Source organism: Dendrobates tinctorius, unplaced genomic scaffold (assembly GCF_039654945.1).
Source record: "Dendrobates tinctorius isolate UK_male_01 unplaced genomic scaffold, ASM3965494v1 ptg000022l, whole genome shotgun sequence".
NCBI classification, from domain to species: domain Eukaryota; kingdom Metazoa; phylum Chordata; class Amphibia; order Anura; family Dendrobatidae; genus Dendrobates; species Dendrobates tinctorius.
Window position 1 is genome coordinate 24,147,847 of NW_027361690.1, and position 13,138 is coordinate 24,160,984.

The following is a 13,138-nucleotide window of genomic DNA, read 5'->3' on the forward strand; positions in this document are numbered from 1 at the left end:
TTGGCAGCCTAAAGATGGTAGCAGCTAACTTCGTGGGAACAACCCTAAACGTCCGAGGCCTAGGGCCTGGTAAGGAATAGAAGAGCCATTTCTCGACTTCACCTTCGGAAAGGGAAGCGGGTGTGGAACCCCTGAAGCAGGTTAGTCTGGCCAGTAAGGAAGCTGCGGGAGCGGTGGATCCGGTGGATATTTCTGGAGGAGTGAGGGACAGTGCAGGGAACGGAATGGTGATATTCTGTGAAGAATCTTGTACTGTTTCTGTGACTAAACTGGACGAGCTGAGTAAACTTATTTTGTTGAAGTTGAACCTGGACTCTGACTGTCATTGTGTGGTGTTAAAGGAAAAGGACTCCCAACCTTGTGAGATGGACCTTGACTTTCAAGTGAGAGAACTACTGTGTGTTAATAGAGCGGAGGGCCAGGATGTGAAAGTATTGCCACCTGCTGCCACGACTACCCCCCTGGCCTCTGGGTCATCAGGATTTAGACTTCTGCTGCTGGGAGGAAGTTAACTTTATTACTACTGGTAGTGTTCAGATTTCAGCCACGGGTGCCGCGCTGGCACGGTTTCAATGGTCACTGAAGTTATGTGGGAGAGAGGGTCCCTGTCGAGTGTCCGTGTCGGAACCAAGGGGACAGTCACCTGGGTTCCGGGGGAACTGTTTCCGGGGGACAGAGTTCGGGGACGAACCGTTGTGACAGACAGATGGGCTGGGGGAGGGACCAGTATAAAGGAGGAGGGGAATTCCCGGGACGATGAGTCAGCAGAACGACACAGAAGGAGCAGGAGATCGTGGGAGCGACTGAGAGCCAGAGCGACTCACCTGAGCCAGAAAGGAGGCCAGAGACAGGAGGGATACCTCCCCTGGACATCAGTGGGATGGCGCCGAGACGACCGTCCGAGAACCGCTGCCCCACGTCGACCAGCAGCCGCCGCCGCCTTCTTCCAGCCTGCGGCTGCTGCCTGCCCACGGTCATTCACGGCCATTGCCGCCCTGCTCCAACCCGCGGCCACTGTGGCCCCAGTTAAACCCACGGCTGCTGCCGCCTCCACTCAGCCCATGGCTGCGGCCAACCCGCGGTCACCCGCGGCCGCTGCGGTCTCGCTCCAGCTCGCGGCTGTGGCCTGTTCCCCACCACCTGCAGCCGCCCTGTTCTCAGGCAAGTGCGGTGCCGCCGGCCACCACTGTCCCGCTCCGGTTCGCAGCAGGGGCCGGGCCTCTGCTGACCGCGGACTCCCCGTCACAGCCGTTAACTGCGCTGGTGGCCTGTCATTCACCACCATACATCGCTGCCACTTGCCCCAGGCCAGGGGCTGTGGCCCAACCATCCAAGGACTATGCCGGAGACTGTGGGGCTCCAGTGTCATCAGCGCGCCGGAGTCCACAAAGTCTTCGTCATCGCCTCTGCAACTGTGCCCAGCAACTACTACGCCGAAAGTCCACCAACCCGAACGTCGAGGGACATCTGGATGGCTAAGTTGACTTTATAATTGGACCCGTAGTCGGCCATACCGCGGCCCGATAGTGACCGGCTGTTGCCGGAAGTAGTCGTGTTCTACCCTTTTGTGTGTGCTTGTATAGAACCCCCTGCGAGGGCAACCCGTGTTACCCCTTTTGGTGATCAGGCCGGGACTGAGGAAAGTTCCCTCTGGTCTTATAAACGTTAATATAGAAAGCACCTAACTGTCTCGCGACTCGTCACTGCATCCTGTGTACCTGCAATCACCACATTTGGCGTAGTCGGCAGGATGCAGTCTCCGAGCTCGGACAACGGGGGTCCCCGGCCCAGCATTTCTGTGGGGGCTATGCTAAGCAATCTACCCAGGTTCTCTGGCAGCAATACTATGCTGTGGAATTGGACGGAGCGAATGCGTGGGTTATTCAGGATGCATCCGCTTACCCCTCACTTAGAGGCAGAAGTGGCCCTGATGGTGTTGGACTGGGAAGCCCGGGACACCGTAATGTTGAGACCCCGGGGGCAGCAAAACACCTTTGTCAGGGTGTTACAGATCTTAGAAGAGACCTATGGGGACCTGACCGATGTGGGGGAACTGAGAACCCAGATGTTTGGACGCATGCAGAAAGAGGGGGAAACAGTGACCGAGTATATGAATGTTTTGCAGGAACTGTTTTTAGCCATTGAAAGGAAGGATGGAGTCGGCGTGGGGACCGTGGGCGTAACATTACGTGACCTGTTAGTGACCAGGTTACGAGACACCTTGACAAGACAGGCTTTGCGAGAGCGGGTGCGAGGGGACCCACATCTGACCTTTTCAGAGATAGGGAAGGAGGCATGGGTTCGGGAACAGGAGCAAGCGGTGACGGTCCCCGTGGGGATGGCTCGGAGTATCGAAGCATCCGTAAGCACCCTGAGCGAACCCCACTGGGTACAAGAGGTGAAGCAAGAGATACAGAGTATTAAAGGTGAACTGGCCGAAGCCAAGAAAGCGGCCACAAGGAGTCGGCCAGGTAGAGGGGTAAAGGGGGCATGAACCATCGCGGCCCCCACCCAAGTCTGTCCCCACGGCCATTCGCCGGTTACGATTGTGGAGAATTGGGACGCTCCGCCCAAGAGTGCCCACATTCCAGGGGAAACTCGCCCCGCTGGTCAAGAAGAGCAGAGGACCCTGAGCCGTGGAGATGCCGCCCGGAGGTTGAGCCCATCACACAGGGTGGAGGAAGTCACAAAGACCTGGTCGCGCGGTGCCCAGTGGTATGGGCAGAGATCGAGGGTCGTGCCGTGCGATGCCTAGTGGACACGGGATCGCAGGTTATGACCATGCCGGAGACTTATTTTCGGCAGCATTTTCCCGAAGCAGTGAGACCTCAGTGGGGGACAGTGATTAAGTTGGTAGCCACCAACCAGCTACCAGTTCCTATCGTCGGAGTAGCCTGGATGCAGATTTCGATAAGCGGCAAATCACTCGGCCGCCGGGGAGTGGTCCTGACCCAGGGAGACACAAACAGCAAACATCCGGTTATTCTGGGTATGCACATACTACGAGAGTTTGGCAACCTCCTCCTCAATGAACCTACACAAGAGACTCTGAGCCACTGGGGTTCTCGCACGGCCCAAGGGCAGGTCTTCCAGCAGTTGGTGCGGGAGGCACGAGTGCTCCAGGAGTGCCAGGAGGGTGAGGCGCTGGGCAAGGTCATCGCGCCGGCGGCCCTCCCGCTCATGCTTCCTCCAGGGCAGACGGTGATAACTGCCGATCAGTGCCCCGATGCCATTGGAGGGCGTGGAGGTGCAGGTGGAACCATGTTACTCGGAGCGCCTGCACCCTGGCATACTGGTAGCCCGCTCCCTGGCCGTGGTGCGGGAGGGGACCGTCCTGGTGCATTGTGTCAACCAGGAAGACCAAGATATCGCCCTGAAGCCCCGGGCCGAAATGGCCAAACAAATGAGGCCTTTGGTGGAGATGCTGCCGGACCCCGCAGTCCAGTTAAAGGTGCAGCCCGAAGATCCTTGGGCAGTAACGGTACGAACCCAACAGACTGCCGTATCCTCGACCCAGGAGAAAGGTCAAGTCATCCTGGAGAGAATGCGGGCTGAACTTTCCGGCCTAACGCCAGCCCAGCTTCTCCAAGTAGAGACACTTCTTGGACAATTTTACAGTGTCTTCGCCAGCCATGAGGACGACTTCGGATGTACCACGGCCATCACACATGGGATTCCCACGGCAGGAGTGACCCCCATCCGGAGTGATATCGGCAAATACCACCGCAGCTATACCAGGAAGTGAAAACTCTGTTATCCCAAATGCTCCGGAAGGGGGTCATACGAGAAAGCCAAAGCCCTTGGGCGGCCCCTATTGTCCTGGTTCGGAAAAAAGATGGCACTTTGCGTTTTTGCATGGATTATCGGAAGTTGAATGCCTGCACTATCAAGGATTCGTATCCACTGCCCCGCATAGAAGAGTCTGTCCGCCCTGGGGAACGCAATGAACTTTTCAACCCTTGACCTGGCCAGTGGGTACTGGCAAGTGCCGATGTCAGAGGAAGACAGGGCCAAGACGGCATTCATCCTTCCCATGGGACTGTTCGAGTTCAATCGGATGCCGTTTGGGCTGGCCAACGCCCTGGGAACTTTTCAGCGGTTGATGGAGCGGTGTCTAGGAGACCTCAACTTTTAAGCCATGTTGATATACCTGGACGATATTATCATCTATTCCGCCACGTTCGAGGACCACCTGAAGCCGTTGGGCAGGTGCTAGGCCGGCTGCAGAAGTACGGGTTAAAGGTAAAGCCCCAGAAATGCCACCTGTTCCGCACCCAGATTGAATACCTGGGGCACACCGTCTCGGCAGAGGGGGTCCGACCATCCCTGGAAAACGTCGCTGCCATCCAGGGGTGGCCTACCCCCGAGACGGTGAAGGACGTGCGGGCGTTCTTGGGGTTGGCCGGCTACTACCATCGGTTCGTGAAGAATTTTGCACTCCGAGCTCGAGCTCTGCAAGACCTGCTGAAGGGGGCTCCCGCCGGGGCGAATGGACGGAAGATCCAGTGGCAGCAACCGCAAGAGGATGCGTTTCAAGATCTCAAAGCTGCTCTCTTGGACGCCCCGGTATTGGCATATGCGGATTTCTCGCAACCGTTCATTCTGCATACCGACGGGAACCTCCAGGGATTAGGAGCTGTGCTGTCACAGGTGCAGGACGGCCGGGAGAAAGTGATAGCCTACGGTAGCCGGTCGCTGCACGACTCAGAATGCAACCTGGACAATTACAGCTCCTTTAAGCTCGAGCTCCTCGCAGTAGTGTGGGCAATGACGGAGCAATTCGCAGAGTACCTGGCGGGCTCCGAAGTAGTAGTGCGGACCGATAACAACCTGTTAGCTTATTTGGAGAATGCCAAACTGGGGGCCCTGGAGCAGCGGTGGGTGGCTTGGATGGCCAAATTCAATTATAAGATCATCTACAAACGGGAAGCTGAAAACGTGCACGCCGACGCGCTCTCCAGAATCTGACACACCACCCCAGGAAGAAGTCAAGATGATGAATTAGAAGCAGATGAGACGCCGTTTGCCCTCACCACTGCCGCGCTTACAGTCAACATGCAAGAAGCGCCTCATCCGGGACTCCTAGGAGGGATGCTGGAACAGCCCCACGACAAATGGATTCAGCAGCAACAGGAAGATACAGAAGTTGGACTCCTACGCCGATGGGTGGCCACCGGTAAATTGCCCAGACTTTGACCCAAGATATGTTGCTGATGTTGCACCAGTGGAAAAACTAATCATCAAAAAGGGACTTTTATATCGAAAAGCCATGTCACGAACCACGTCAGCTACGATATGGCAGGTGATCGTGCCTGGAGCCCATCTCAACCAACTGGCCCGGGAAGCCCATGAGAAGGGGGCTCATTTTGGTGCTCAAAAGACTTTACAATGTTTGCAGCAGATAGCGTACCACCCACGCTTGCACGCTGCTGTAGAAGAAGTTTGTCGAACCTGCCGCCCGTGCGAGCTCGCTAAACCCCCCGCGCAACGAGCCCCGGTGCAAACTATTGTAACATCAGCCCCTCTGGAGCTTCTTACGGTGGACTATCTGACCATAGCTCCTGCCTATCAAGGGTATGAACATGGTCTCGTTATGGTGGACCATTTCACCAAGTTCGCCGTGGTCACCCCCACTTGAGTCCAGACAGCAGAGTCAGCCGCCTATGCGATTTGTAAAAACTTTATCTAAGTGTACGGCTTCCTGCAATGAATACATTCGGACCAAGGAGCGTGCTTCCTAGGAAGAGTCATGGAAGAACTACATAATCTCTACGGTATCGATAAGTCTGGGACTACCCCATACCACCCGCAGGGAAACGGAGCCTGCGAATGATTCAATCGGACACTAATCCAAATGCTGCGTACCCTGGAGAGTGACTGAATGGCCCGCTGGCCTGAATACATCCCTGAGCTGGTGTGGGTATATAATAACCGAGTGCACCGGATGACTGGCTACACCCCCTACTCATTGCTGTTTGGATGGGAAGGCAAAGAAATCACGGAAGTGGAGTTAAACCCAGAGGAACCTCTACCCTGGACCGGAGTATCCTCGTGGGTCCGAAACCACCGGCACCGGCTGCAGACCCCCCACCGAATCATCCATACAAAGCTCCAGGATCTAGAACACCCGGGGGGAGTGCTGCCCCCACCAATTGACTTCCAGGTTGGGGATCGGGTACTCGTACTAGATCAACGCCCCCCAAACAAGTTAGAACCACGGTGGGAGGAGAACCCATACCGAGTGTTGCGCTGGATAAGCCCCGACGGGCCTGTCTATGAAATACAATCGGAAAGAGGCGGTGCACCTCTCACTCATACTGTGCACCGAAATATTTTGCGCCCCTGTGCATCCACTGATCCCATGTGATCCGAGCCGATCACTCAGGTCCCCGACCCCCCCGTCAACGGTCTGGGACCTGGATGACGAAGAGGACTTCCAAGCCACATCCACGGGCTCTCCAAGTAATGACATTGCAGCGGACCCATTTAGCCTGCCAGAATCAGCCAACCCACCACCATCCACCACCCCAGAAAGTTCCACCCCGGTCGAACTTAGACGCTCCGAGCGGGCAACAGCTGGCAAACCCCCTGAACGTTACGAACAGGATCAGTTCGTATGGCTACAAGAACTGTCATCTCCAAAGACTAACTCGAGTCTACTAAAGCCCTCGCCCGAGGACTGTTGAGCATACAGGGTGGGGGAGTGTGGGAGAGAGGGTCGGAACCAAGAGGACCGTCACCTGGGTTCCGGGGGAAACTGTTTCCGGGGGACAGACCGTTGTGACAGACAGATGGGCTGGGGGAGGGACCAGTATAAAGGAGGAGGGGAATTCCCGGGACGATGAGTCAGCAGAACGACACAGAAGGAGCAGGAGATCGTGGGAGCGACTGAGAGCCAGAGCGACTCACCAGAGCCAGAAAGGAGGCCAGAGACAGGAGGGATACTTCCCCTGGACATCAGTGGGATGGCGCCGAGACGACCGTCCGAGAACCGCTGCCCCGCGTCGACCAGCGGCCGCCGCCGCCTTCTTCCAGCCCGCGTCTGCGGCCTGCCCGCGGTCACCCGCAGCCACTGCAGTCTCTCTCCAGCTCGCGGCTGCGGCCTGTTCCCCACCACCTGCAGCCTCCCTGTTCTCACCAGTGGCCGCGGCAATTGCGGTGCCGCCGTCGGCCACCACTGTCCCGCAGCAGAGGCCGGGCCTCTGCTGACCGCGGACTCCCCGTCGCAGCCGTTAGCTGCGCTGGTGGCCTGTCATTCGCCACCATACATCGCTGCCGCTTGCCCCAGGCCAGGGGCTGTGGCCCAACCATCCAAGGACTATGCCGGAACCTGTGGGGCTCCAGTGTAATCAGCGTGCAGGAGTACGCAAAGTCTTCGTCATCGCCTCAGCAACTGGGCCCAGCAACTACTACACCGAAAGACCACCAACCCGAACGGCGAGGGACGTCTGGACGGCTAAGTTGACTTTATAATTAAGGACCCGTAGTCGGCCATACCGCAGCCCGATAGTGACCGGCTGTTGCCTGACGTAGTCGTGTTCTACCCGTTTGTGTGTGCTTGTATAGAACCCCCAGCGAGGGCAACCCGTGTTACCCCTTTTGGTGATCAGGCCGGGACTGAGGAAAGTTCCCTCTCGTCTTATAAACGTTAATATAGAAAGCACCTAACTGTCTCGCGACTCGTCACTGCATCGTGCGTACCTGCAATCACCACAATTACTTGAAAAATAGTATGTGTAGGGCAGCACCTCACCCTAAGTAAATTGATATGAAGGTAGTGGTTGTAAGCATTCCAAAAAGAAGATGATCCCAATCCTCCATAATATCCAAATGGTGAAGAGAGCGACAACAGCCTCCACAATAGTAAAAAGTATATTTTTCTTTTTTTAATACATTATATAATACAGAGAGACAGCAACTTTTCGACCTTATAACATACATAGGTCTTTATCAAGCCATTTTGATGTTCTCAAAAGGTTGTGCAATAAAATTTTAAGTTAAGAGTACCTTCATTTTTGTCCAGATCATTCTCGTTGGTTTGTTTTTTTAAACTTCTGTTGAACCACAATTCAAAAGTAATATCTGATTTCCATTAATTGATATTAAGTAAATTAAAATTGAAAATTACTTTTGTCAGTTTCAAGTTATTTCAGTGACCATTGTTGGGTTTTTCCTGTGTCAACAGAAGGGTACCAACAATTTTGACCAAATTTTGACATATGTAATGATTTATGCAGTGATTTCCCAATACACGAGTTGAGAAAACTTGGAAATAAGGATTACAGATAAAACACGTACACACACACAAAGCAGAGTGTCTGCATCCCCATTGTTTACAGCCATGCAGATGCATAAAAATATATAATAATAGCACATTAAAAAAAATTGATAGGAAGATATTTCATAAAAGAGTTAAAGGGATTTTTTTTATTCTGAGGATAATATAAAGCTTCCAGGTACTAATTTTTACTCATTTATATATTCAAATTATTCAAATGTATTTTTCAGAACTGTATGCAAAAGTCAGTCGGTGCCTCTCAAAGCAAAGAAACCTTTGACAAAACACAAAGAAGAGAAAAGACAAGGCATAATCACTTTCTTCAAACAGCGCAGCCCTATAAAGCAAAGGTAGGTACCTAAAAGTATTGCAGAACAATGATATCTACCACAGACAACTGATAAACTATGATGGCTCAAATTTAGTCAATGGCATTGATTCATCATTTCCAGGGGTTTTAATCCCTTAATAACCGCCAATACGTCTTTTTACTGACCTGCTAGCATCCCCATATAGGTGACAATCCAGCAGATGTCGGCTGTACAATATAGTAGCTGACAACTTGCTGCATCAGCCACGATCAGTGTTGGCACCGTCCATATCTGTTTAACCACTTAGATGCTGCTGTCAAAAATGACTATATCATATAAATGGTTAAAAGAGTGTGCGGGGCTTCCTCTTTATCCCCATTGGCACCTGATATTATGATTGTGGAGTCCTCATGTTTGCCATGGCAATTCACAGCCAAATAACGGCCTTATCTTCCGGCTAAAGTGGCCTGTTCAGAAGTTAGTGACATTTAGGTGGTAAAAATTTTTGTTTCTGTTATGCCATTTTGTATTAATTCCTGAAAAGCACCTGAAGGGTTAATAAACTACCTGACAGCAGTTTTCACTATGTCAGGGGTGCTATTTTCAAAATGGTATCAATTTTGCGGGTTTTCAAATATATAGGACCCCTAAAGTCACTTCTAACCTGGATGGGTCCCTAAAAAATAAATTTTGTAAATTTCCATGAAAAAAATGAAAAATTGCTGTTATATTTTTAAACTTCCTAAAATGCTAGGAAAATAAAATAACATTTCACAACTGGTGCTGATGTCAAGCAGACATGTGGGAAATGTTATTTATTAATGTTTTTCTATGGTATGACTATCTGGATTAAATGGACAATCATTCAAAGTTTGAAAATTGTTAATTTTTTTACATTTTTGAGAAATTTCTGATATTTTTTATAAATAAACACAAAACATATCAACCTAAATTTACCATTATCAGAAAGTATAATGTGGCATGAAAAAACAATCTCAAAATCACTGGGATTTGTTGAAAAATATTTAGAACTGAGAGTCCTCAGTGATTGATACCTTTTAATGGCTAACTGGAAAGATGGTAACAAATTGCAAGCTTTCGAGACTACTCAAGTCTCTTCATCAGGCAAACACTAATACAACACCTGAAGAATCACATATTTATGAACAACACATCACAGAAATAACACAATAGATAAGACAAATGACGTGAAGAAGAATTATCATTATGGGAGAGGGATAGACATAAATATTGGAACAGTTCATAGATAAGGAGTCTGGATGTTTTATTGTCCTCTGATTGGTGTCTGGTTCTGTGTTGTGTGATGACCCCAGAAGGTCTGAAGAGCAAATTCCTGTGACGGACCCAGCCTCTGGTGAGCCCATCTTCCTTTTTAGAGTGGACCCTCTGGGCCGTGGCACCCACCCACCTAGGGCGAGCTGACCTAGTGAGAACCCACCCCCTGTACAGGGAGTGTCAGGGGCAAGACCATGGGGGTGAGCCACCACGACTGCTGGGACCAGACGGCCGGCTCAGGGGACACTATTGAGTGTCTGGCAACAGGACGAGCAAGAAGCAAGACAAGACGTAGGTGCAAGATATCTTCATTAGGATAACTTCAGAATCACATTCAGTGTAAAAACGTGAGGACAAGAAAAACATGTAAAGTGCATGCGTGGGCGCACCAAGGTCCATAGCATGGTACGTGCCAGGTGGCACGCCTGGGTACAGGTAAAGGCACAATGGCATCGGACTCCGGACCGCTGGCAACGATCGACATGATCAAGGCATCAGGCTGCGGACATCAGCTCCGGACATCAGGCCGCAGTCATCCAGCTTACGATTTCTGGCAGCGATCGGCAGGTTCCGGGCATCCGGCAGGCAAACCAGGTTTCAGGCAAGGAGGCACGTCAGATATCCAGGCATGGTGCTTGTTAGGGAACACGCCAAGGTCCAAGGCTAGGTGCGTGTGTAGGGGACACGACAGGGTTCAAGGCTAGATGCAAGGCAAGGTGCGTGTCTAGGGGACACGCCAGGGTTCACAAAACGAGACAGGCTGCGTGTGTAGAGACACGCCAAGGCACAAGAAAGAGTGCGTGTGTAGAGACACGCCAAGGCACAAGGTACAAGACAGAGTGCGTGTGTAGAGACACGTCAAGGCACAAGGTACAAGATAGAGTGCGTGTGTAGAGACACGCCAAGGCACAAGATACTAGACAGAGTCCTGCGCGTGCAAAGGGGAACGCTAGGGTCAGGAGAGGCAGAGTCCTGCGCGTGCAGAGAGGCACGCCACGGTCAGGGTTCAAGGACCGGGTTAGGACCTGTGCGTGCCAGAGGGCACGACAGGGGACATGGCAAAGCCTGCGCGTACTTTTACAGAAGCACGGGGAGGGCCTGCGCGTGCTTTAGAGAGCACGCAGAGCACAGTGCGGAAACAGCGTGAAGTGCAAGGGAGCACAGAGGGCACGGCTGGGGCACTGGCTAGCTGATTGGGCTGCGGCACTGACAGACGGGCAAGACTCCAGCGAACCCGACTGATGCATGGTAGGCGACACAGCTGTCACTGACCGACGAGCACGGCTGAGGCACAAGCAGGCGGGCACGGCTAGGGCGGGCACGGCTGAGGCACAAACAGGTGGCTAGGAAGGCCAGGTGCATGCAAAGGGCACACGAAGAAACAGAGCAAGGGAAGACAAGATGAGAAACAAGGCAGGGCTTAAGCAGAGTACAGAAACAGGAACGGAAGCATAGGCAGAGACACGTAACAAGAACAGAGCAAGAACAGAGCTAGCAGCAGAGCGTAGGCCGAAGCCCAGAGCCGGGCCAAGGGAGAACCTTGGGACTAGCCTAGAAACGTGCAAGAGAGCATAAAAGGAAAGAGTCTAGCAGTGGAGCGTAGGCCGAAGCCCAGAGCCGGGCCAAGGCAGAGCCTTGGGACTAGACATGGAAAAGAGCACAAAAGGAAAGAAAGGAATTATGGTGCGTGTGCCAGTGAGCACTACAGAGCACCATAGGAGAGAGCGAGGCAGAGCAAGCAAAGACAGAGACCAAAGGGGGAAACAAGGCAGAGCATAGCGAAGGCAAGACATGGCAGAAACAGGCAAGGCAGAAAATAACAGGAGGACTACAAGTCCAAGCAGGACAAAGACGAACATGGCACAACGGACAAACATAAGACAAGGCACGGGACAAGAGATGGAGTACGAGCACGGAGCGTGTGCAGAGACGCACAACAGAGCAGAGTGCAAGGGCACAGAATAGAGGGAGCAACCCTACAGACCAAACAGCCATGCAGAGAAGCAACACAATACTCAGGCCCTGAGCATAGGAAGGGGCGGTCTAATATAGGGCATAGCACCTCCTCTTCCGGGTCAGGACCAGGTGAGAACTTCCTAGTTCAGATGCTCCAGGATCACAGAGCGCAGTCACATGATCAGGGTTTCAGACATGACGAGATGATTGCAGAACCAGACAGTGCAGGATCTTAGGAAATGTCACATGATCAAGGTTTCAGACATGACAAGATAATTGCAGAACCAGACAGCGCAGGATCCTAGGAAAGACACATGATCAGGGATTCTAGACATGACGAGAAGATCACAGAAGGCAAAGCAGAAATGCAGGCATCTTGCAGCTCAGCAGACATGAGGTGAGTGTGCACACTGCTCTAGGGAACAAGCAGGATAGCAGACATGAGATGTGCGTGCACACCGCTCCAGGGTCATGAGGCAAAACAGACATGGCGGACATGGCGAGCATGACAATTCCTTAATTGATGTAAAAAGACATACTGTAAATCCATGTGACACATTCATTCCTGCACTGAGTGTGTTAAAGGTTGTCATAAATTTATACTCCCAGACCTTCCTGTCTCCCTGAGATTTGAAGTTCCCTTTTAAAACAAGAAATTTAATGTTCAGGATGCTATGACTGGGAATACAAAAATGTTTTCCACAGGTAGATCCATTCTTTTTTCTCTTATTGTGTGGCCATGAGAATTCATCCTTGCTCTTAGTTTTTTCCCTGTCTCCCCCACATACAGACCCCCAGTTGGACATTTAGTACAAATAATTAAGTACACCACATTAGATGTGGTGCAGCTGAAAGTACCTGGGATCTTGTAGCCCTGATGTGAGCTGGGTATCTTTATCGTGTCCATGGTCATTATGAGTATGATTCCCCTATTGTGATCCCTATTAATTATGATATCCCCAGAGTTTCCACTAACACATTATGAGACCACCACACCATATGATGTTGGCACAGTGACCTTCTTACACACTATGATGCCATCACTTTGACTCACACACAGTATGATGCCCCTACAGTCGTCCACTCAGTATGATGCCCTTACAATAACCACTTAAACAATATGAAGCCGCCAGTCACCTGCACACACACATTATAATGCCCCACAGTTTCTCACACAATATGATCACCCCACAACTCCACGCACAGTATGAAACTCCACATCATGATCTCCCTATAGCTTTCTAGATAGTATGATACCCCCACACAGTATGGTGTCTCCACATCCACCACAAAGTAT

The 13,138-nt window shown here is 51.8% G+C and overlaps 1 protein-coding gene across 1 annotated transcript in view; it reads left to right on the top strand.

The window, feature by feature from the left end:
* LOC141084018 (transient receptor potential cation channel subfamily M member 7-like) overlaps nucleotides 1-13,138 on the top strand; it is a 311,613-nt gene that overhangs the window by 166,525 nt on the left and 131,950 nt on the right. Inside the window, 1 exon segment of the mRNA XM_073568395.1 lies at nucleotides 8,509-8,628. Coding sequence (XP_073424496.1) covers nucleotides 8,509-8,628 — 120 coding nt within the window.